This window comes from Vicugna pacos, chromosome 18, assembly GCF_048564905.1.
Source record: "Vicugna pacos chromosome 18, VicPac4, whole genome shotgun sequence".
Taxonomy (NCBI): Eukaryota; Metazoa; Chordata; class Mammalia; order Artiodactyla; family Camelidae; genus Vicugna; species Vicugna pacos.
The window spans coordinates 29,763,192-29,788,099 of NC_133004.1; the positions used below are offsets into that span (position 1 = coordinate 29,763,192).

The 24,908-nt window shown below is 42.3% G+C and overlaps 1 protein-coding gene across 1 annotated transcript in view; it reads left to right on the top strand.

Moving 5' to 3' along the window:
- Positions 1-1,472: 1,472 nt before the first annotated feature.
- The window catches only part of CACNG3 (calcium voltage-gated channel auxiliary subunit gamma 3), a 77,051-nt gene continuing 53,615 nt past the window's right edge, over positions 1,473-24,908 (top strand). Inside the window, exon 1 of the mRNA XM_006201211.1 lies at positions 1,473-2,863. Within this exon, the coding sequence (XP_006201273.1) occupies positions 2,653-2,863 (211 nt within the window). The 5' untranslated portion in view covers positions 1,473-2,652. The remainder of the gene's footprint in view (positions 2,864-24,908) is intronic.

The window sequence follows — 24,908 nt, forward strand, 5'->3', positions numbered from 1 at the left end:
GCAAGTTTTCTTTTCAGGAAAGAAAAAACAATAAATAACTTATAGAAGGCCTTGCACACCTTCCCCCATTATCTCTTATTATTCTTCTGGGGCATGGCTAACTGTGATCCTGGCCCCAAGTTTATCTGTTCTATTTTGGTTATGTGGCCAATTTTCAGTATTTCTGCTTCCTGCCCACAAATTAGTGTTTGTGATCCAAGACACATGCATATGCAAGTAAGTGCATGTAGGGGCACAAACCTACACTATACCTATACTTAGGCATGTACACCCACAAATGCACACAGCTATGCATTTGCAGCAGATGCAGCCTATGACACCACAAGCATGTACAGTCTTATACTTACATCCCTGTTTTACTTCTACAACAAATTCCCAGGCTTTCAGAACTCGTAACTAAGTTGAACACAGTACAGATAAACATTCACGCACAATCACACCACGACTATATATTCAAACCTACACATGGATGGGCAGGTATATCTAAGACCAAGAGCCAAGCCTTCAAGTGAACTTAAGACCAAAAAAAGAAAAAAAAAAAAAAGTGGCAAAGTCACTGAGAAGTTGTGAGTTGCATTTGAGACCTCTTCAGTGCACGGCTGCTACTCTGTCATCTGGATAGAAGCTCTCAAACAGTTAGAGATGGCACCAGGGGACTCTGTGTATCTGTAATTACCTCCCATTATATTTTTGTCCAGTTAAATAACATTCAAACATGACAGTTGGTATGGACACATTTCAGGGACTGCAGAAACAGTTCAAGCAGCCTCAGTTCCAAACACCAGATCTCTGGATATCTGTCCCAACATGCCATAGGAAAAAAAAAAATAATGAGGGCATCCTGTGGACTGTCCTTAGTCTATCTGGTGTGTGCTCAAATATATGCCAGAATACATAGTAATAAAATGCTGGTTAACTACTGATTCTTTGCAACATTGACTATTTCTAAGGTAGAGTCTCACTAGCTTTCAGGAACGCAGTAACATTTGCACTTTAGACTAACAACGAAAGCAGACCTAACTTCACCTGCCTCCTGGTCTAACTTAGACAAGGATGTTAACAAATGAACATCCCAGGGACCTTTGGAGAGAATCTGACATTTTCAGTGACTCTCCCACTTTGAATCCATCACCACCACCCCCCTCCAAATGGAGGATTGTTAAAATATGTGTGTATTCAGAGACCAATATCTCACACCTCCTCGCCCCAAATCCTACATATATATATATATGTATATATATATATACACACACAGACACACACACATATACATACAATAGAGTCTACATACTTCTAGCTCCTTCTGTCTTTTAGGAATACATGATCATATGTATATGAACAGTTCCGGGTCTGAACTGAGCACGTTGTCTCCGGTATAAACCAGAGCTCCAGAGAAAGGAGGGTAGACATATTGGTTTGTTTTCTGGGGAACCAAATTGAGACAGACTATACACAGATGTGCCTGTGGCAACACTTTTTGCCTGCCCAAGTGAGCCATAGAACCGAGACCCAGAGTCGCCGGGCTCTTTAAGAAGACTCGTCTTCCCCAGTGGGCTCCAGCGGCGCCCGCAGCAAAAGGCAAACTTGCCTGGCTCATTGGTGGGGGGGAAATGCCGCGTTGGGTGGGAGCTGAGAGAGCGCCAGAGTGCGCTGCGGACTCCTTTCCCCTTCCCCTTTCCTTAACCCTTCCGGGGGCGGGAGCGGAGGAACAGGGTCGTGTTGCAGCACTAAGGAGCCGGGACACTGACTGCCCTGGGCTCCCGAAACTTTGCGCGGAGCGTGGGCTTGACTAGGCAGAGCCGAGCGGGCTGGCTGGCCTGGGAACGGAAGGGGGAAGGGCGAGGGGGAAGACCGACCCTTCAGCACCCCAGGTCTCTAGCCCGGGCCCCAGAAAGGCAAGGCGGGGGTGCAGCAGAAGCAGAGGAGCTGTCCCTTCAGCACCACGGACGTAAAGCCTGGGCATTAGGAAGGCGGAGGCGGGGCAACAGGCGGGGAGCTGTCCCTTCAGCACCGCGGACCTTTGCCCTCCGATGAAACCGCCCGGCCCCAGCCCCAGGACCGTCTTTTCTCCAGTTTGAGCGGGGGTGTCGGGAGCAGGCGGAGAGCTTTCCTGGGAGGCTGGGGAAGCAATGAACACTCTTCTCAGCGACTCGCCTCCCAGCAGTGCTATTTTTTGCCATCCGCCCTCACCCCCAGCACACGCGCTCGCACACACACGCACGCTCGCACACACACACACACATAGACCTCTCTGGATTTCTTTGCCTTGAGTCTCCCGGGGCTGTGAGGAGCCAGGCGCATCTCAAACCGAGCTGGCAGCTCCAGGCTTCAGAGCCATGCCCTGCACGGACCCTCATCCTTACCAAGCTCCCGAGGAATGAAAGGAAGCCAGGGACCCTCAGAAGGCGGCAGTTATGTGGACCAACCCCCTGGAGCCTGCACCCTTCGGAGGGCCATAGGAGACCCAAGGAACTGGAGAGAGCTCCAGACAGGAAACCCCAGCTTTCCCAAAGTCCCTGTGGATGCTGACAAAAGAAGACTTGAATTTTTGGAAGAGCTTGTTCTAGGTTACCCAGCTGCAGAGTGATTTTTCCCCTCTGGCATTGAACCTCCCTCTCCAACCCCCAGCCGTCCAGAGTACCATGAAGAATTATGAGGATGTGTGACAGAGGAATCCAGATGTTGATCACCACTGTGGGAGCCTTCGCAGCTTTTAGTTTAATGACCATTGCAGTGGGCACGGACTACTGGTTATATTCCAGAGGTGTGTGCAGGACTAAATCTACAAGTGATAATGAAACCAGCAGGAAGAATGAAGAAGTAATGACCCATTCGGGGCTGTGGAGGACCTGCTGCCTAGAAGGTATTTACAAATTCTTCTCAATGGCCCCAAATAATCCAGTGTCTGATATTTTGCTGTTCCAGTGGGTGGTTGGGGAGATGAAGGCAGTGGTGGAGAAAGGGAGATAGTTCAAATTATTGCCGAGAATGTGCAGATGTTCAGACTGTTTCAAGCAAGACTAATGCTGTGTAGGATGAAGGGGTTGGGTCTTGTTGATTGTTTTTGGTATAAGCTTCATGAGACGAGATTTTGTGGCACTCCAGGCAGCTTCTGCAGTTGAGAAAAGTGTTCAAATCTAAAATCCCTAAGCATATTTGAACTGCTTTGATCTCTGGCTTGAGATGGGGTCTTTGGCTCTGCTTAAATTACATTTCAGTGGGGGAGGGGTTTAGGAAGAGGAAGAGAGGGAGGGCATAAGGGAGGGGGAGAGAGAGAGGGAGAGATTGATTCTGACATAGCCTGACATACTCTGAGCTATTTCCTAATTTTTCAACGTAGTCTTACCAGTTTTTTCTGAGTTTGGTCTAACTAGATATTTTCATGAACTTCCATTGCCAACCAGTTCCAGACTAACATATGTGAACCTCTACACACACACACATTCTAAGAAAACCTATTAATACATGTTTCATTATTTGGGGTCAAAACGAAACTGAAGTCTTGGTATTTGGTGCCTTCCTTCCTAAAGCATCAGCAAACCCAACAGATATATTTCAATGATATTTGCATAAGACTGATTCTCCAAGAATTGCAGCATATCACTTCTAACTCAAAAATTTGAGGATTTGTTCTAAATTATAATGAAGAGAACAGACCAATTTTAGAATGTCAAGCTCTTGGGTAGCCTGTCTCACTATTAAACTTGCTTTCATTACACCAAGAAAACACTCTAAGCAGCATCACTGGGCAATGCCTGGATGTCAGTAGGAGTAAACAGAAAAATAGAGAAGGAAATCAAAGCTCTTTGGAGCCTATGTGCCTGAGGGAAGGCACTGGATTAGAGGGACAGAAGGGAGTTTTCTCAGGCTTCTGAGGAATCTGTGAAGCCTGCCACAGTGATGGGCAAGGAAATCTGGGTTTCCTATGTGCTCTCCTCCCTTGCTTGCCATTGGTTCTCCATGCCTGCATTCCCACTGGCTGGCATTTGTCAGGGCTTCTTGAGAACTTGCATTTATGTAAATTGCTTAGGAAATCATTCTATGACATCACTTGCTAGTGTAATATTGCATCATTCCCTGGCCTTCCTCCCATGTCCTGACACTCTGAATGACTGCTTTCCTGGCTATAACACTGCTAGAGTTGACTCTGTTTGCAACGCAAATTTGCAACTGGTGGGAGGCCCAGGTAAGAAAGAACTACTTAAAATGCAGCAAGAATTACTGTGCTTGAAGTCTAAAGACCTGGATGATGCTGCAAACTATCTGTGTGACCTCGGCTAAGACATTTACCCATCCAATCCTCAGTATATTAATCTGGTAGATGATTAATTTGGAATAGGTGGTTATGAATTAGCACCATCCGAAGCTCTTATCATATCCAATGCACCGATGGAAATTCTTTCCTAAAAGTTGACAAAGACCTAATATCTCTGATTATTTGTGATCAGGTATGGTAAAGTCATTTACCTTAGAGAAATTCTATAATTTCCTTTCCTATGTTAATAATAAGGAATTGGATTCATCTTTTATAAACCTGCAATTTGGTGAATGTTTTGATGCCTACATGGTTCTAGGGATGATATTAAAAAATCTGAGGCTCTTCCCAAGCCAAAAATGGCACATATGTAGACCATGTTTCAGTTATTTCCAATTCTTCTGCCTCTTGGATCTAAACCTGGGAATACATAATTAAAGACCAATTTTGGCTTCCCGCATTAGGGCCTAATATTCCTGAATCTTTGCTCAGAATTTCTCAGCTGATGGATTTTTCTTTTCTCCAACATCATGTCCTACACCCACAGTTTGTACAAGGAATTGGAACCCCATCCAGGCATTCTGTGGGCTAAGTGGGAGAAGTGAGAATTTGAATCAAGGAGGAATTGGATTAATCTAAGATATGTTCTTGGTCAGATGAATTCTTTTGAGAAAATTTCTTGTAGTCTGTATGCAGTTTGACCCAACTATTTGATTTTTGTTATTGTTGTTGTTTTTTACATTTTTGAAGTATTAATACAATATGATGCATAAACTTTAATAAACCATAATAAATTTTTAGCTATGTGTACACCCATTTAACCAACACCTAGACATGCTTGGCTGAAATGTGAAGCCAAGATTTTCTTTCATATACTGAAAATGTTCAAGGAATTTGCAGGAGCCTCTCATTTCTGCATGGGAAGACACATGCAGTAGGCAGCAACCATCCTCTGTACGGCCATCTCCTGTTCAGTATCTCAATATCTCCTGTCTCTCAAAGCCTCAACATCCTAATTTTTCTGGTCCTTTAAGTGTCCAAGGATAACTTGGGTGGGGAGTGGAGCTCAATTTTCATAGATATTAATTAGAAGAGTCAGTTCATCCATACTTTAAAAAAAAAGAGTGATGAGAGAATGTGGCTATTTCATCCAAAAGAAGGGAATGCTCCAGAGGGACATGACAGCTGTCTGCAAATATCTGAAGGGCTGTCATATGGAAAAGAGATTCAAGTGTTCTGTGTGGCCTCAAGAGGTTAGAAATAGGAGCTAGAGGAAAACAATTTTTACCTCAATATAAGTAACTATCCAACATGGCATGGGAAGCTTTTGGAGGTGATGTGTTGTCTACCACCGAAGATATTCAAGTATAAGAAAACTACATCGATTTTTTCCAAACTTAACTAGTCATCAGAATCACATGGAGAGCTTTAAAAACAGATTATCAGGCTCCTACAACTAGATTCTTTGCCTCCATAGACCTGTAGTGGATCACTTGGAATCTGAATTTTCTAAAAGTCCTCCAAGCAATTATGATATTAAAACCAACATGTATTGAGTATTTACAATATGTCTGGGAATGACTTCGTGTGTTTAAGGAGGTTCACATTTCCCAAGCAAGAGAATGTTTCTAGTTTTCATTTCTATAACTCACCAGAATGTCATTTATATTTAACACTTATTATGTGCTAGGTTTGTGCTAGGAATTTTGAAAAAATTACCTCTTTCATTTTCAGAGGAGCTCAGTGATGCAGGTATAAATATTATCTTCATTTTATAGACAAGGAAACTGAGACTGGGAGACATTATATAAGTTGCCCGAGGTCACATACCTAAACTCAGCAGGTGCCACTTCACCCAAGCCATGTTGCTTCACCCAGCACTTGCTAGAGAACATTAATTCATGCTCTGGTAGATAGGTTGCTACTGGTACAAATGTTAACTTGTGAGAATGCTCAGACACATGAGTTTTTCCATTCAGAAGCCCCAGATCCCAGAACATTCAGCATGCCTGTGTAGCATTTGCGGGGGGGGGGGGGGGGGGGCGCAGGAGCCACCAGACAGGCAAAAACTCAGAGGCAGCAAAGGACACTCTTTGAATGAAAAAACAATCGACCTATGTAGAGACACCCACACTGAGAAACCAGGACGAATGCCTGACTCATCATCTGGAAAGCACACAAGGCATTCACAAAGCAGGGCCCCAACCTGCAGCGTGCTTTCAATGGCGGCATGTGAATTTGAATGAGAACATGTTCAATATGTGATTCTCTCGCTAAGAAACCTCTTGAAGTCCTAGATATAATTGAAGCAACGGATTTATTTTGATAGTGGAAAGACCACTGGTCTAGTAGCATGGAACCCTGGGTGCCAATCACATTTCTGTCCCTTTGGACCTCAGTTTACCCAATTCTAAAATGAGAGCTTTAGATAAGATTAAGAAGTAACAAATCTGAATGTCCATGCAGACTAAGCAGGTAGTATAAAGTGTAAAACAAACATTTCACACTCTTAACTCAATTACATCGGGAGGAAGAGGGAGAGGAGTAACAGTGTGTTTGAGAAGATACATGGTAACAAACTTGGTCTCACTATGGGGGCAACAGAGAGTGGTAGAGACTCTGGCAAATTGGGAACAATTACTATGTGGCTTGAGTTGATTTTTACTCTGGGGAAATGTATATCAAATTTGGCCCAATGTCCAAATTTTTAAAAAGCCATATGTTAAATTTCCTGATTTTTAAAATGTGGGCAACTAATTTAACTTTTAAAAAATGCAGTGTCAGCCAAAACAAATTCACCTTATGGCTGAACCTGACCCATGGGTTGCCTTTTGAGCCCTGGAAATTATCTAAATGGCCCCTTTAATTCAAATTTCTGATATCTTCATTTTTGATTCCGAAACTGCTCTTTATTAGTCAGTAATCACTTTTTCAATTCATTTAAAAAATTGCCTGCTAAGAAAAGAAAACTCACTTAGGATTTTAGGACAGAGAACAAAAAAGTATGGCAAAGAGTTTCGATAAACTGCTCTTTCTGCTACAGATGGGTCTGGATGACACTAAACATCTGGCTGAAAAATCGAAAAAAATTTAGCCAGTCATTAGAAGTTCCCCCATATTTTCAAATCTCCAGATGGTTGACTTTTTCAGCCAGATGGGGTTCCAGCTTTATTTATGTGTTCAGAAGCCTTCGGGGAAGCTTCAGAGACATGGTTGAGGACAGGGGTGGGAGAAGGGCGTAAGCATTTCCTGTGTGCCAAGCCTGTGCTAGCTGCTTGTGCATGTATTAACTCATACTTTTCATATCTCCTATCTGCCCCCCGGTAGAACATAAACTCCATAAGGACAGGGGTTCTTGTCTGCTGGGAACACTCCTATATCCCTAGAGATTAGAAACAGAACCAAGTAGTCCCTTCTGTTCCCCTTGTCCTAGATTTAATGCTGCATCTTCCCTTAGACGTGGGTGCAGAATGTATCAGAACTTGCTTACTCTCTTCCCCACTCCTGACCTTCTTGTTCCTTTCCATTCACCCTTCTTCCTTGACCTTAAAGCCCAAGAGGCTGTTAGAAGAGAGAAGCGGCCTGGAATCTTAAGGGACAATGCGGGAGAGTGACCATGACTGTGTCTGGGGGCAGGTCAGGATACAGGAGGTGGCAGAGACTGAGGTGTGAGTATGACTGACATTCAGACAGGACACATTGGTATAGCCGTATTGGTTGTTAAAATGTTGAAATACTTCCCTATCTGTTGAGAAACAAAATCTAGTCCAAGTCCTTCATCAAGGCCCTAGCTTTGAATGTAATCTCCCAAACATCAATAAGATCTATCAAATAAAAAGTTAAGACCTGGCCCAGTAGGGCCATCACAATCCTATGCAAGCATCCATTCTGATTGGCTAGTCTTGGATCCTACCAGAAGTTAAATATTTTGAATCTCACTCTTAGTTGCATCATCACTGATGAAAAGGAACTACCCTTCCTTTTTTTCTGCCTCAAACCCAGCTTTTCCACCTTCTGACTCTAGGATTCTACCCATCTTAGAAAGTAGATAGCTTGAAAATACTTTTATCTTTGCTTCACTGTTTGAAATTTTATCTCTTGATTGGCATAAGGGCAAGGGATCTCCAATCCAGGGGTGAGTGACCTATGTGGGTTATTTTAGCATGGATGACTAGTGTGGGTTACCAACACGCATCAAGAAAAAAATAAAACAAGAAATCAGGCAAAAAGATGCGTGTGTCCTTTTAATGCTTAATGTCATAGGGCAGTGTCTAACAAGCTTACTTAAGTGGTCATATAATTCTCTGGAGGCATGTAACTTTGTTTGACTTAGCTTTTATTTTAGATTCAGGCCCAGTTGTGTAGTTATTAGACGTTTACTTGTAGAAAACTTGGAAAGATGCACGTATATTTTTTGTTCAGCAGAGGCAAAAATGATTTCTGTTCATTAGAAGAGATAACCTCAAATGTTGTGGACTACTGACCTCCCTCTAGGACATTAATTATTTTATGTATAACTTAACAATCTCATTTCCGTTTTTTTTTTTCTTGAAAAAATATATAACATTTTCCTTTGAACCAGCTTTGTCATTCTGCTGGTTCCCTCACTGATGAATCGAATAAAACTTGTCATGAGCTCACTATGTATCTAGGAGAATTATGTTTTTTAACAATTTGAATATTATACTGTGACATGTGGAAGTAGCCTCAATGAAACCAATGTTTCTCAGGTTAAAAAGAAGCCTACAAAACTCCAAGGTTGTTTTTCTTTTCCCCTCTTCCCACAAGCCTGCAGCCCACTTTTTCAATGTAGGAACAAACTGGCCTTTAATAATTTATGGGAGACCACAGAGAACATCAGATAATAGCAGGGGCTTTGAGGTCGGGTAGACCTGGGTTCTTACCTGAATTCTGCCATTTACTGGCTCTGAGACTTTGGAAATTGCTAAGCCTCTGAGTATGAGTTTCCTTAACTGCACAACCAGGAAGGAAAGTAGCAGATGCTTTTATCTGTTTCGTCTTGGTTCTTAGTTTGTGTCTCATGGTACCATCATTCCTTCATCCTTTTAAATAACACGTTGACTACTAGTCCTTGATTCATCCATTTGAGACAAGATCCATTTGCTAAGACAAATGATAAGTTTGCTTTCTTTTATACCACGACCTTCCCTTCCAATGCTTTTAATTCCTCAGTGAGTTACCTGTGTCTCCAAGAAGAATCATTCGTAAAGATTGAGGGCACCTGGGAAAAAGAGAGCCTGGCATCTCATTCCAGGATTTGATACTCACTTAGGCAGCACCACTGCTCATCTGGCCACGTGTCTATTTTGGCAAGGAAGTTGGGACGCAAGACCAGGGCAGAGAGAGGAAGTGGCAGCAGGGCAGCCTGTTTGGAATGGTGATGTGGATGAGTTGAGTGAATCTGGTGGTGGATTCTTGAGCTTGAGTCGTTTTGTCAGCATCTCACCCAAGAGAGCAGCTCATTCAGCAAGAAGACCCTTAGCCAGGGTTGCATGATGTTCATAAAGATGTTGCCCTGTGCAGGGCTGCCTGGTCTAGGGGTCAAGCAGGGGCTGAGAGTCAGCCCATGCTCCACTACCCAAACCATGCACGTTGATCCAGAACTGAGTCCAGAGGGAGAAGGGCCTTTTAAAAATGTTCACAGGATACTGTATGGACCAACTGGAGACCCAGCAGTGAGTTGCCAGTGATGGGAGCCGAGGTGGGATGGAAAAAGTTGACCAGACTCAGATATTCACATCAGAGAAGGAAGTTGAAGTGGGAAGGCCCCATAGGGCCCTCCAATAACCAATGCATGTGCCTCCACAGGAAAGTCAACGTATAGATTCCAGTATGCAGAGAACCCTGGCAATCAGTGTTAGATGGAGAAACAGCAGCAATGAACAAAAAAGGTTTGCAATGTCACCCAGCTAACTGAAGTGGCATTTCGACCCTCTTTTTCTTGCTGATCCCTGCCACAGCATACTGAAGCTGCTCTCATCTGGAAGAGGGAGGAGTAGGGTTACAGCTTTGCAATCAGATATGCAACTGGAAGTTTTAACAACCAAAAGTGACTGGAAATGTATGAGATCTGCCCAAAAATATCATTAGGGAAAGAAAAGATTGGATATAACAAAGTTATATAACAAAATAAAACAGTTGCCTGTTTATATGTCACTTAGTTGAGACTTACAAATGAATAGGATTTATGTCATCATGCTTTGTCTCCAAAATTCTAAAAGTTGAAAACTCACTGAGGTATATATACTGTGATATATAATTACATCTCCAAGACTGGCAAGCCACAGCCCACGGGCCAGATTTGGCCCATGACCTGTTTTTGTGCAACCCACAAGCTAAGAATATCTGGTACATTTCGAATGGTAGGAAAAAAATCAAATAATATCCAAAAATATTTCATGATACATAAAAATGATAAGAAATTTTAATTCTATAATTCTGAATGTTGTCAATGTGAAAATTACAGAAAACTTTTTTCTTTACTGTTGTATTAATATCTACACAGTATCCTCAGTTTTGCTCTTCGGACTGCAAAGCCTAAAATATTTACTGTCCGACCCCTCGAAGAAAAAGTAAAATTTGCCAGTCCCTGCTATATCTCACTGCAGAGACATGTAGGAGTCAATAATAACATTTTATTTCTGGACGTACCCTCTGTTTTCCCAAGAGTGTAGCATTGCTTTCTTTTTCCTTGCCCCATTTTCCTTTATCATCGACTTTTCATCTAATCAGGTATTCTGTTGGGTCCTCTTTTCATTCCTGAAGAATGCCCACCTAGTTCTTTGCCCAGGCAGTCATTGTCCTCTTTCTGAGCATGGGGGGGGGGGTGGTTAAAACAAAATCAGTGGATCCTGCCCTCTCTGATGGTCTCTCTAGGGAAAGCAGCTCCTAACTGCTTTCAGGGGACACAGGGAGCAGTGTCTGTTGAGGCTGGCAAGAGAAGAAACTTTAATAGCCAGTTTTATGATGGCAACAACAAGAAAGACCCTAGAGACAGACTGAAGCTAGACCCAGTGAGACATGCTTAGGTGAGGGTGAAGAAATTGAGGTCCACAACAGGCAGTTGGTATTGGGAGTCTAGATATATAGTTCCATGGACTTGAGGTTCATATGACTACGAAATTTCATGAAAAATACTTTGTGAATTGGAACTTTTATGGAAACAGTCTTATCCTCCATTAGTGTTAAGAATCACTAATATAGAGCTTAGGACAGGGGTGAAATCTGAGTTGACACATAGGATCCTCCAAACATAGGTGGTAATTGAAGACATGAAAAGTATACAAGAAGTGCCAGAGAAAACCCAATGACTACAAAGACAGAAATCGACAAAACCCTGAGTAACATTCATACTATGTGACAAGGGACAGAGGAACCTGTGAAAATTGAAAAAAAAAAAAAAAGACAAAAAGACAAAAAGAGAGATGAATGAGGAGAAAGAATTCAGGATTTCAATACCATTTGGAGGGTCTACTGAGACTTGCTCCAAAATGATGCAGATGAACAGAAATGCCTGGAGCTAGAAGCTCTCTGCCTTGAGAGAATTCCCTGCAAGGCAGAGACTCACCTGGGGACTACTTCCTGGGTTTGCATGAGGGCGTGCCCCTTCCAGGGTAGGTCTGCCCTTCCTCCTGGTGAGATGCCAGTATGGATTCTGGAGGTTGCTTCCAAGGAAGCCACGAAAGGAGAGAATGGGTCATGAGAACCCCATAGAGAGGTGCCAAGGAAATAGTAAAAATACTAATTAGCTAACACTTAATGGACACCTTCTGTGTGCCAAGCTGCAATTACTGAGACAGACTGAGCATTCATCCTGAGCCTTCATATATTTATTTATTTAATAGAGACACCTATGCGATGCCAAGTACAGTTCTAAGTGAGTGCTTGACAAATGTTGTTTAGTCCTCGTGCCTTCTTCAGAAGTTAGAGCTACTATTATCCCCATTTCACAAATGAAGGAATGGGGGCCCCGGAAGGCGCACGGTTAGTAAGAGGCTGAGCTGGAATTCCAGCCCTACCCTGTGTCTTTCATTCCTTACGCCATCTGCTTGGATACGCACTTACCATAAACAGATGTTAAGTGGTTCTCATAATAGCCCTGTGTACAGCTAGCAGGTCTGTCCCACCAAGGAGGACACTGAGGCTTGGAGAATTGAATTAGCTACCACGAGATCACCTGTTAGGTAGTGGCAGGGTTGGGACTCGAACCCGAAACTTCACCCTAATCCCCACACTGCACTGCCTTAACTGAAGAGCCCAGGCCTGCTGGGATGGGTCTTCCCCAGACTTGCCCCCTCCGCACTCCATCAGGGAGAGTTTGATGTCACTCACTGGCTCTGAACCATTCAGTGACTGGAACTATTATGAAAAGTAATTAACCCAGCCTTTGCCAAGTTTTATTCCAAATCCAGAAAGCAAAGCCAAGGAAAAGATATGGAAAAGCTAGTAAGATTTAGACATTGTGGGAAGGAAAAATAAAGATTTAGACATTGTAGCAGTTGGCTGTGAAGAAACACCACCTTTAGGGATCAAATGTAAATTGGCGGGAAAAAAAAAGGCAATATCAATCGTTTGGAAGAAGAGAGTTTCTTTTCCAAAGAGTTCGACTGTACGCAGGTGAGCAGACTATTGGAGAGTCTTGCATATTCTACATTGGATTTGGGGTGTTTCCACACCTGAGGATGCCATTAGGTTCATGGCTGTCCCATTTTCTGAGGACCAGACTTGACCACATCATTTATTTGACATCTTTGAGCTTTAGACTCTGGGTCGGGCAGGAGTCAAGGTTTCAGGGCTTGGGTAGCTCTGGTACTTAGGGACCTGCAGACTGATTCTCCTGCAGCACTCAAGGCCAAAAACGTCTTTGAAGAGCACCTCACCCCCACCAGACATGCAATGGATGAGTGTACCACCAGGTCTGATTCTCCGTGGCCTTGGGCCTGAGTCGGCTGGAAATGGGCAGCTGGGCTGAGCCTGGAGCAGGCATCTTTTAACTTGCATGTTGTAAGAAACGTTCTCAGATATCTTGTGCCCCTCAAATACTCTTTATCCGCATTGCCCTGAATCACTAGCCTAGAACCAGAGCCTGACACATAGCAGGTGCTTAGTAAATATATATTAAATTTGTTGCTTAAGGGTTGGTTGTTTAATTACCTTGAGCTTCTCGTAGCGAATCCACGCGAATCCCTAGCAATCTTTGTTCTGCTCTTAAGTGCTTACAAGCCACTTTAAAATTAATATATCCTAGAATCCTTACCACAGTGGATGGTAACTCAGCATCCTGTATTTTGAGCAAGTCTGAACTTCACATGTTGAAAAATCTCAACATTGTTTGTCCATCACTCACTTTCCATTTAATTTTTCCTCCAAGATAATTCAGCGTAGTTCAACAGTCTCGTTTAAAAATTCCCTCAGTATCCTGGGTGCAAACTTGGGAAAAGAATAAAGAAAATACAGGACATATTGTGCACAGATCTGGCAGGCACTGTTTCTATTCCTTGTGCTTTAGATTCTGTATATATTTGGTTACCTGCATGTTTAGGAAATGGAATTTCCCCAACTCTGTATTCCGCAGCATATGCTCCTTAGCATCACACATAGCTGCCTTGGAATACAATAATACCTACCTGTTAAATTAAAGGCATTCAAAAACCCATAGGTAACTGCTGAGGTGTCTTCCATCACCTCATCTATTACAGAATCCTACTGTCACCTGTGGAAATTGGTTTTGACATTGAGCAGTTAATACAGATGCATATTTACAACAAATCATTGTGACCCTTTGCAAATTACAGGACGGCAGAACCAATTAGCTGTTTATCAGCTTAAAGTGCCTTAAAGTCTGTACTACCAAGTAAATCCTGGTTTTTTCAAAATATTACTTTTCACCAAAGATGAATCTGGCTTGCAATCGAAATGCCCTAAGTGTTTAGAGAAAAATAAAAAGATCAAATCAAGAGGCAATGATGTTAATCTGAGTCGAACTTCTGCTGCCTGGCATAATTGCTCTTTTCTGCACTTTCACTCTCTGGTGAGTGATGGCTTAGCTCTGAGCAGTGGGGAGATGGCAGAGGTTGGGTTCCAAGAGATAATAAGGTCTGAACCAAGGAAAATTCAATATGGGTCACCCCCAAAGATGATTTTCCAGTTGGAGTCCCTGGGGCTGAGCTGCAGTGACATCCTGTTGGCATAGGAAAAGCAGAGTCCTAGCCCAGGACCATGGACTTTCTCCACACTCTCCTAAAGCAGGCAGAAGTCCTGGGGAGGGAAGGAGGATGAAATTGTGAACAGTGTGGCCAAGGTCAGCTTCCCTGAGAAGGTGACATTTAACCCAAAATATGAAAGAGGTAAGGAACCAAGCCAGATGCAAAGAGCACTCCTTCCAGGCAGAGGGAACAGCAAGTGCAAAGGCCCTGAGGGTGGGTATGTGTCTGGGTGTTTAAGGAGCAAGGAAGCCAGTGTGGCTGAACAGGATGAGTGAGGAAGAAGGAGCAGGTGAGGGGGCTGGAGGCCAGGAGGAAGTTGTAAGCCCTTTGCCCTGTGATCTCCCTTGTGTCTCACAGGCAAGAACTTCAGCTCCAGCTTTTAAAGCTTTCTCCTCACCTCACCCTCATGCTTCCCTAAGACTGGGCACGGGGGAGGAGCATCTCCTCAGCATCGTCTTCCTTCTTCCCCTGAAAACCAGCCACGGTCCCTCACTGTTTCCAGTACTGTATTTCTCACTGTGGAGAAATGGGGTTTAAATGAAATGACAATGGTTTGGGAGTTTCTGATGCTTACCAGATCTAACAAAGCTCCTGGAGTCATCATTCTTGTTGGGCATCCCCTTTCTGACTCCCAGATTCTCACCTTTCTGCCCTTCAAGCTGGCATCTTCTCCTGTGCTGGTCCTCTTCTCAGCCCAGAGAGGCAATAGAAGCTGTGAAGTAAGTGGTTTGCATTTGAGGAGACCTCAGCCTGGGCCTCCTGCTCTGTGAGTGCCTCTTTAGCACCTACTGTGTGCCAGACACTTGCTAGGTGCTGAGAATTCAGCAGAGAATAAAGTAGACAAGTTCTCTTGTCTTTGGTAAATTCACAATTGTGTAGAGAAGATGTTCAGCCAACGTGGTTGAGCAGAGCAGAATGCTCCTGGGGGATAGAGTAGGGGGTCCTGGATCAGTCAGGGGGAGGGGCCACTTGTCACACAAACATTCATTCGGGCTTGCGTGTCCCCAGGGTGCCTGGCCTACAATAGGTGATCAAAACACACTTGCCAAATGCACCCCAAGGCTTGTGGAAGGCACACAGAGGAGGACTGAACTTTCCCAGGTGCTGGGGGCTGGAGTGGAAATGAATTCAGAGCCCCGGCTTCTTGTCCTTAAGCAGTGGGAAAAGAGAACAGGAAAACTGTCTACCTCTAGAGATCCATGGAGATAAATTGAGTGGTGACACATTTCTCTCTCTTCTTTTAATTTTTGAACCTTCTTTTTTTTTTTTTAAACAAATAATCCAGGATATTTGATTTTTATCATGTTCTTCTCAGTTGTGTATTTTTCCTATTGTATTTTCTTAATTAAACCACTTTTAATATAAAAGTAATATAAAAATGTATTCTCGATATCAACTTCTAAGATAAAATAGACAGGGCAAGGTTTCCCCTGGACTTTTACAATAATCTCATCCCCTGACCGCCCCTCCTCCCCAAACTACTGCTACTTGTAGTCGGGTGAATTTCTAATAAATATCATTTCCCTATTTCCCTATAAACATCCTTTCTGCTCTACCGTGTCAAGGAGATTAGAAAGGGTAGATTTTTCTCTCCCAGTTCAAATTATTCATAATTGGCTCAAAAGCTTTAAAAAAGAATCTTACAATTTAATAAGTCATTTAATTATGCACACTATTTAAAAATCAAATCATATAGAAGGGCTTTTAATGACAAGCATCTGTTCACCCCTCCCCACTCCAAGTCCTGGTCCTCAGAGCAAGCTTTTTTTTTTTTTTTTAAAAACCATTTCTGATTCAGTTCCTCTGGTGGCTACATCCACCTCTCTAAATAATATGTTTATCTTCTATTTTTTGATTTATCATCTATTGACTTCCTGCTGTAATAGGTGAGGATTAAGCTAACTTTCTCCACCCTCTATATTGATTACCTTTTAATTTCTAAAAATAACATTAATCTTCATTTCTTTTTCCAGCCACCTTGGATAGAATGTTTTTTTAGCTTCCTACTTTATAAAATGAGGAAGTCCACATACACCCCCCCCCACCTACCCATATCTGTTGGTTGCATTTTTACTTTTTCATGGCCAAAATTCATTGTATTTGCATTTGATTCTATAAATATGCTAATGTCTTTCATGCTGGGGCAACAGATTGATGCCGGAGTTTGAAAACCAATAAACATTATTCTGATTATGTAGATAACGTTTGATGCAAAGCTATGTTGTTTTCCAGGATTACATGTTTTTCTTTGTGGTTTCAATGTCACTGAAATCTCTGAGTCATTCAAAGAAAAATGTCCAAATGAAGCCTCCTTTCTAACACTTCACTACTTGTTCAAAATCATGCCATGTATTTGTTTGGTACAGTATGCATTTTTCCTGGAGTTTCTGATTGATTTGAAGGATTTTTTAAAAGGTTGTTTCAGAGCAAAATTAGGCTTTTTAAACATAAGCCCTGTGGTGGGAAAGGAACCTTTTGGAAAAATCACTCCCCCCCCCATTTTTTTTTTTTCTGCTTCCTCAGTTCAGTAGTACTTAAGAACTCAGTCTCCACAATCAGATTGCTTGCACTCAAATCCCAGGTCTACCGCATATAATTTGTGTGACACTGGGTGTGTTACTTAATCTCACTGTGTCTCAGTTTCTTCATCTATAAAATGGGGATTATTATTGTCCCTACTCATAAGGTTGCTGTAGGAATTGAACGAGTTTGTATTTGTAACAGCACTTAGAACTCTGCCTGGCACACTTCAGTATGAACGGTGTTGGTGGTTACCGTCTTCCTGTGATACGCAGGACAGAATCGGACAGCACCTGTCCATCTGCATTGTTCTGCCAACAGCAAGGACTCATCCCAGCCATGGTTACCACCGTCCTTGTAGTCTCCAAGAATCTTCATAGGTCTTTGCTTCCCTGTGGCAAAGCCAATGATACAGCTGATGGAAACCGTACCGGGAAACAAAATTCATAGTCTTTGGTGATGCGACTTGGGCCTGAGTCTTTTCAAACTGGTTGATGAAGGTGCTCAAAACTTCAGAGAATCTGTATTCTTGAATATCCCTCCACTGAGCCACATTAAGGAAACATCAGCACTTAAAAAATAACAGTAGCAAGGGCGCCCTGAGTGTCCGTACGCATTCTCCCACTCAGTCCCCTCAAGAGCCCTCTGGGGGATCATACGCATTTTGCTTGATGAGTAAATGGAACTCAGAAAAGTAATTGTCTCAAATTCTCACAGCTAATGAATAATGGTCCGGGGAGGATTCAACCCCAGGTCTTTGAAGCCTGAAAACTGATGTCCTGAATGCTGGTGTTATAGCCCAGGGTTCTCCAAGTGTGTTCTGCTCACCCCAAGGCCATTTCATAGGGTTCTGCAAAGTCAACACTATTGCACAGAGATAATAAGATGCGATTTGCCTTTTTTACTGGGTTGACATTTGCACGGATGATGCAAAAACAATGAGGGGGCAGCACTGCTGGAACCTCAGCATGAGTAACGGCAGTGGCACCCAGTGTGGTACTAGTTGTCATCGTATGCAGCACCACCACACACTCAGTGAAAGGAAGTGCTAATTTCACTCTGAAATGTCCCTGATGAAGCAGTAACATTAATTTTATTAAATGTTACTGAATCCTGAACCTCGTATGTAACAAAATGGAAACGATACGTAAAGCACTTCCGCTATAAACAAAAGGACACTTCTGGTCTCCAACAAAGGCATTTGTGCAACTGAGTTGCGAGCTGAACTAGCTGCTTTTTTTTCCCCCATGAAACACCGTATTTACTTGAAAGAACGACTGACAGGCAAATTATGGTTATTCAGGCTTGGGTATTTGGCAGACATTTTCTTGAAAATGAGCTAAGTGAGCCTGTCACTTCAAGGAAAGCAATTGACAGTATTTATTGCCAAGGGAAAAACTCCAGATTTCAAGTAAAAATTATAATTCTGTTTCTGTGTGCCCCTGTGAATGAATGCAATTTTTTTGGATTGTGTAAGGAACTGTGCCAAATTTGGAAGGTCTGTATAATCCAGTGAGGTGCCATTTTCTGAATGACCAATGCATGATGTTACAAATTATCCCAGGGTAAAAGATTCACTCAAAATGCAGGATTAGAAAGAGCAATGGGTTTTAATGCACTAGAGCATAAAAAGTTAATGAATATGATTTCAGATTCCACATTGCAACTGGCCATTAAGAAACTACCACTTGTTGAGTTTTGGTGTAGTATCAAAGAAGAAGAGCCACAATTATCTTCAAAGGCTGTTCAAAGTCTCCTATCTTTGCCAACCACATATTTGTATGAGGCTAGATTTTATACACATACTTCAAAAAAACAACATTTGGCAGCAGATCAAATGCAGAAGCCCATATGAGAATTTAACTGTCTTCTTATTAAGCCAGACACTGAAGAAATTTGCAAAAATGTAAAACCAAATGCCACTCTTCTCACTTTTTTTTTGTTTTAGAAAATATAGCTATTTTTCATATAAATATGATATTTATGTTAACAGGCAATCTGACTTATCATTCTTTTCAAATGAATTTTAAAATAAATATTTTAAAATTTTAGAGTTTTATTTTCCAGTACAGGAATATTGACAGATAGGACCCACAGAAACAAAAGCTCCCTAATTTGCACAAGGGTAAAAGAATTCTGAGATCAAAAAATTGGAGAATTTCTCCACAGCTGTATTTTCACTCTGCTGACAAACTTCAAGTGGTTGAGGAGACAAACGAAAGGAGCCATTTTCGTACTTCTGTCAGAAGATTTCCTTCTTGTTCTGCCTTTTCTTCTCCACTGGGAGCTGAAACACAGTCCCTAGGTGCACTCCAGACTCTGTTTTTGAGTTCTCTTTAGTTGCAGCTAAGCTCAGCCATTGTTCTGCCATCACTGGGATGTAAGAGGCAACGTGAGATTTCAGCAGGTGCTGAAAGAGGTGTCTTTGATTAAAATGCAACCCTGCCGGGATCAAGTTTGACAGGATTCATCGAGTCTTGTGTCTTTGTTCACAAACAGCGACAAAGCTTAGCCACGTCTCCACGAGGAGGTGAAAGCTTGGGATCTGTGGTGAGACTCCTTACATGTGAGACAAAGCAGAGGGTGGGAAGACTGAGCTGTGATTCCTCAGGTTTTTGGTGGGTGGGGTTTAAATTTATGAATCATCCACTTTCTACACCAAATTAAAAGAGACTGTGTGTGGAGATGGAAAGTTTAGGGACTGGAAGGGACTATTGGGCAGACATTTCTCATGCTGGGCCCTGGGAAACAGAAAGAAAGGGAAAATTGAAGAGAGGTTTGGGGATGCTGCCAGGACCACATGTTCCTGTCTGTTGCTTTTTCAACCCCACCTCCATCTCCCTTCTTCTGGTAACAGTACTCTGATTTTCTTTTTGGGTCACCATGTCACCCTACCTCTCTATCCTCTGTCCATGTGGTTTGAGTGGAACTGACTCTAGCCTGACTCACAGGATGAGCATGTGACCCAGGAATGACCTTGACGATTATTATAAGGCATCAAGAGTTTATGGTCTGCCCTCCATGGGACATTTGAATATGTCTGCCAACATTTTTGGTCATCACAGCTTGGTAGGGATGTGCGGCAGTACTACTGGCATCTGGTGGCATCAGGGTTGTTTCTAAATTCTGCAATGCATAGGACAGCCCCCACGACAGAATTTTCCAGTTGCACATGTCAACAGTGCTGGGGCTGAGAGCCCTGATCGAAAGGTGATGGGAAGCCATTGAAAGGCTTTAAGCAGAGGAGTGATGTGATCCAAACCAACATTTTAAAAATTATAGTCAGGTTCTATGTGGAAACAGATTTTAGAGATGTAAGAATGGAACAGAGGGACAAGCTTGGTGGGGGTGGGGTGGGGGTGGCTATGGCAATAACCCCAGTGACAGACTGTAGAAGTCTGGAAAGAAGTTTGACCTGGAAATACATATTCGCAAATCATCAATGGCAAAGGGTAAAGCCTTGGGTTGAGAATAAGAGCCTCCAATAAGGTTGTGAAAAATAAGAGAATAGAACTGAAGACAGAGCCTTTGAAAGCATCCATGTATGGCACGTAAAATAATGATAATATCTAATACTATTTGACAGTTGATGTGGCAGCTACTACGCTAAGTCATTTACATGATCACATTTGACCCGTTTGACAATGCTTATCATCACCGTTTTACAGATAAAACTTAGGCTCCGAAAGGTTAAGTAACTGGCCCAAGGTCACACAGCTAGCTATTGTCCAAGCCAGAATTTGAAATCAAATGATATGGCTATGTAACCTTTCCCCTTAACTACCAAGCTGCCTCCCTGGATCAAGAATTTTCCAAAATAAAAGTGACAACACTCACAAGAGAGGGATGGATGGGAGTTAGAGAGATGAAGGGATGAGGTAGTGTGCCGGGAACGGAGAACAGCATATATGGATGTCTGGAGGCTGGAAAGAACATGGTATCACAGAGGAACAAAAACATTCAGTCACGACTGGAGACAGGTACACATTCCTAGGGGGGGTGAGTATGGGGAATGGCAGGGCCCACGTCATGCAAATCCATGGGAGGTATGTTAGGCTGAACTTCATCCTGGGGGCAACAGGAATCCTTTGGAAAAGTTACAGTGGGAGCTGAAAAATCTGAGATGATAAGGTTTTCATTTTTGAGGCTCATTGTGGATGAAGCGTGGACCGTGGAGGGGAGAATGGAAGAGAAATATTTTATATTCCTCTTGGCTTTAGTGCAGTAATCCAAGAGCAATGGTGGAGTCCACTCTTAGGGAGGTGGCCGAGGTGATGGAGACATTGGCCATCACCTTGGGAGGTGTGCAAAACCTGGAATCAACAGAAGTTCCTATGTGTTGTTTGTCAAAGGTGAGGGAAAACGATGTCAGAGGACTCTCGTAATTCTGGCTTTCACCTTCGGATGGGCAGTGATGCCCGATACCAATGGGAAGTTTTTAACAGGAAATGGTGAGTTTGGTTTTTAAATATGTTGAATTTACAGCTCCCCATCTAACATTCAAAGGGAAGAGGGGATGTTAAGAGGGTCCCTGGGTACACTGATCCAGGACTTATGAGAGATGTCTTGTCTAATTTCTTCCTTTTTGATCGGAAAATAAACGTGTACTTTCCAACCTCTGCTAATTCTAACAGAGGCAAACGGTGACAGGTCATTAGATGAGGTTCTGTGTGACAGATTAACTGATGTTAAAAGTCTGAATGCAACATCAGGAGGGCACTGCCAGTCTAATTGGGCACAGACAGTGTTTACTGGGTCATGAAAAGGAAGCTGTGTCTAACCATCATTTCAGCCCCCTCTCCTTCCATTTCTAACTTATCTTCTAGTTTGGGGTGAACACGAAGGAATCTTTTCATAAATGGCGACCTTTTGAAATTTGAAATGATGGTTTCTGGTTAATTTCCATTCCAGCCCTAGGGCTGCTGCTTGAAGGTCATGAGCTTGAAGCTCTGGACTTGTCTCTTAGCCCCGTGCTCTCAACCAGCATTGGAAAAGGGCAGTGCTGTTTTCATCCTCAAAATGCCCGTCATTTGGATAAAGGATTGTCATTCATAATTGTGTGACCACACACTGAGGATGAAAACTGTACAAAGTGCCGAGTTTATGTTACTAACAAGACTCAATCTGTTCTGTTCAGGAGAGTTGGGGAATATTTTGTTTGAGGTTATAATAGGACATAATAGGACAGTAATACTGTTGTATCCCCTAGAATTCATTCATTTGCAAGTGAATTCATTCATTTCCAATTCTAGTTGACTTAAGGAGGGAGAAAGAGAGAGAGACAGAGAGACAGAGAGAGAGAGAGAGAAATTGACTTTAGGGGCTCACATACCTAAACAGTAAAGTTATGACTTGATGTATCAAATTCACAAATGCATTATTTCTCTAACTGTTCTTTCCCCTGCTTCCTCTCTGTTGACTCCATCTCAGAGCAATAGATGAAGGACTCAGAGACACAGAAGTATAACAGCAGCTCTCAGGGCTATATTCTTCTATGCTTGAATTCAACAGAAGAATATGAGTTTCCGTCCCAGCAAGTCTAAGTCTCATGGCATTTCGTTGGCTCTGATTAGGTCCATGTCTATTATTGAACCAGCCACTGTAGACAAGGGTCTGCAGGGGCTGATCCGCTAAGCCCCGAGTCATGTGCTCCAGCCTTGCAGTAAGAGGGGCATAGCTGCCCCAGAGATAATTATGATGCTGAACCACAAGCATCATTAATCAATTACCTGTCAGGCTCCGGTCTAAGCGGTATGCACGCTTTTCCTTTGCTACTTGGATCAACCTTTGAGGTAGGTACTGTTGTCATCTCCCCTTTTAATGATGCGGAAAGCCGCTTGCCCGAGGACCCACGGCTGGTAAATGACAAAACCAAGTTAGAGAAAGGTGGAGGAATCATCTCCAAATCCCACAGGTGGCAGATGATGGAGCCACAATGCAATGAACTCAGGCAGCCTCTCACCACAGCCTGGGCTCTTATCGCCTGTGCTGCGATACCACCCTAAATGACAATAGGGTTACCGGGTGTCCACTGTCGCTGGACACTTCACAGTTACAAAGGGCTTTCATATAAGACTTCATCCCTCACAGCTTCATGAATGAGTCAGGACCTGGGTGCATTATCCTCACTTTCTGATGAAGAAGTTGAGGTTCAGGTTAATTGAGTGATTTGCTCCAGGTCAAACATCAAGTGAAAGGTGGAATGGGGACTAGAATCCCCCGCCCCTCCTTTCTGACTTTGCAATCATGTAGCTTAAGAGTTTAGTAAATGTATATGAAGCCACATGGGCCTAGAGACTCGTACTGGGCTCATTGCAGGCTAGTCCTGGACACTTTACCCCTTAGCTACCATGTTAACTTCCTTCCGTCTTTGAGAATTCCAAAAATTTGGACGCAAAGCTGCTCTAGATACTAAAACTGCAAATTGAGCTGTTTATGAAACAGGTCACCCACACTGAATTGAATTACGACCTTTTTCTTTGATTAAATTCACTCACACGCATAATAGATCTGTATCTGTTTCTGGATTTTCTACTCTTTCCTTTCAATCTATACTTTCATCTCTGAGGTTTTATTATACTGTTGTTTGAATTAACACCATAGGTTTTTAAGATTCTCAATATCAGAAGGGCAAATGCTTCTTTATAATGCTTCTGTACCTACCTGTTCTTAGTTCTTTTGATTTTCCCAATGACTTTTCTGATCGTTCTGTCAAGTTGCCAGAGAAACGGGATATTAATAAAAATGTAATGAATGGAATTATTTGGGCACAATCGACATATTCCAAACATGGAATGTTCCTCATTTAAAAACATCATAAATCTTCCATGTATTAACATTTCCTTTGATGTCTTTTAGAAAAGTTGTGCTATTTTCCTCATTCAAGCCTGTGCATTGATTGGGTACATTATTTTTAGGTAGCTTTTATATTCTTGGTTTCTAATGTTAATGGGTAATGTTTTCCAGGACGTTTTCTAAACAGTTAGTGTTACTGGTATGTGAGAAAGCGACTGATCTGTATTCATCTATTTGTAAGCAGCTTGGACTTACTTCTTGCTGCCAATTGCATTGGAATTAATTTCATTTGGTTTTCCAGACTGATTTCCAGCCATCATATCATCTGCAAATAATAGAATTTTTTTTTTCCTGCTCTCTTTTCTTTGAGGCTCAGAGATTAGTGGTCAACAATGATGGTGTTTAGAGACCACTTGGCCTTGCTTCTCACTATAATGGTGATGCCTGTGGACAGTGTTTCTCAAAATGTGCTTACAGATCGAGGTATAAATCCCAGGATTTATGCAGACCTAGTAGCCTGCAGTTTAGCGAACTCCTAGAGTGATTCTTGATCCTCTAAGGTGAAGAGCTGTTTCAGGGTTTCACCAACAAGTATGGTATTTGCTATTGGTTTAGATTTCTAGCAATGTCTAACTCACTAAGAATTTTAATTGTGTATGGAGGCTTACATTTTTGGATGTCTCCTGAGATCATAAGACTTTTCTCCATTGGTTTGTTAATAAGATAAGATGTTTTAATGCCTTTCAAAGTAGCAAATTATCTTCATTTTTTGTAATACATGCTTTTGGAGTATATTTTATTGTTGATACTACAATGCTGAAATGGATCTGCTAATATATAATTTAGGGGTTTTCTCTATATTTGTCAATAAAATGTGTCTGTAGTTTGCCTTTTATATGTTACTTGTGTTAAGTTTTGATGTCAGAGTTGCGGTACCCTGGTAAAATGATTTTCTGTGCTCTGGAATAGATTCAACAGCATGGAAATTTTTGTGTAAAACCCTCTGGGCCTGGGGCCTTTTTGAAAGTAGCTCATTGACAACTTCTTTCATGTCTTATTTGTCTATATTGGGCCTTTTTCTGGAGTCATTTTTGTTTCCTAGAAAATCATTC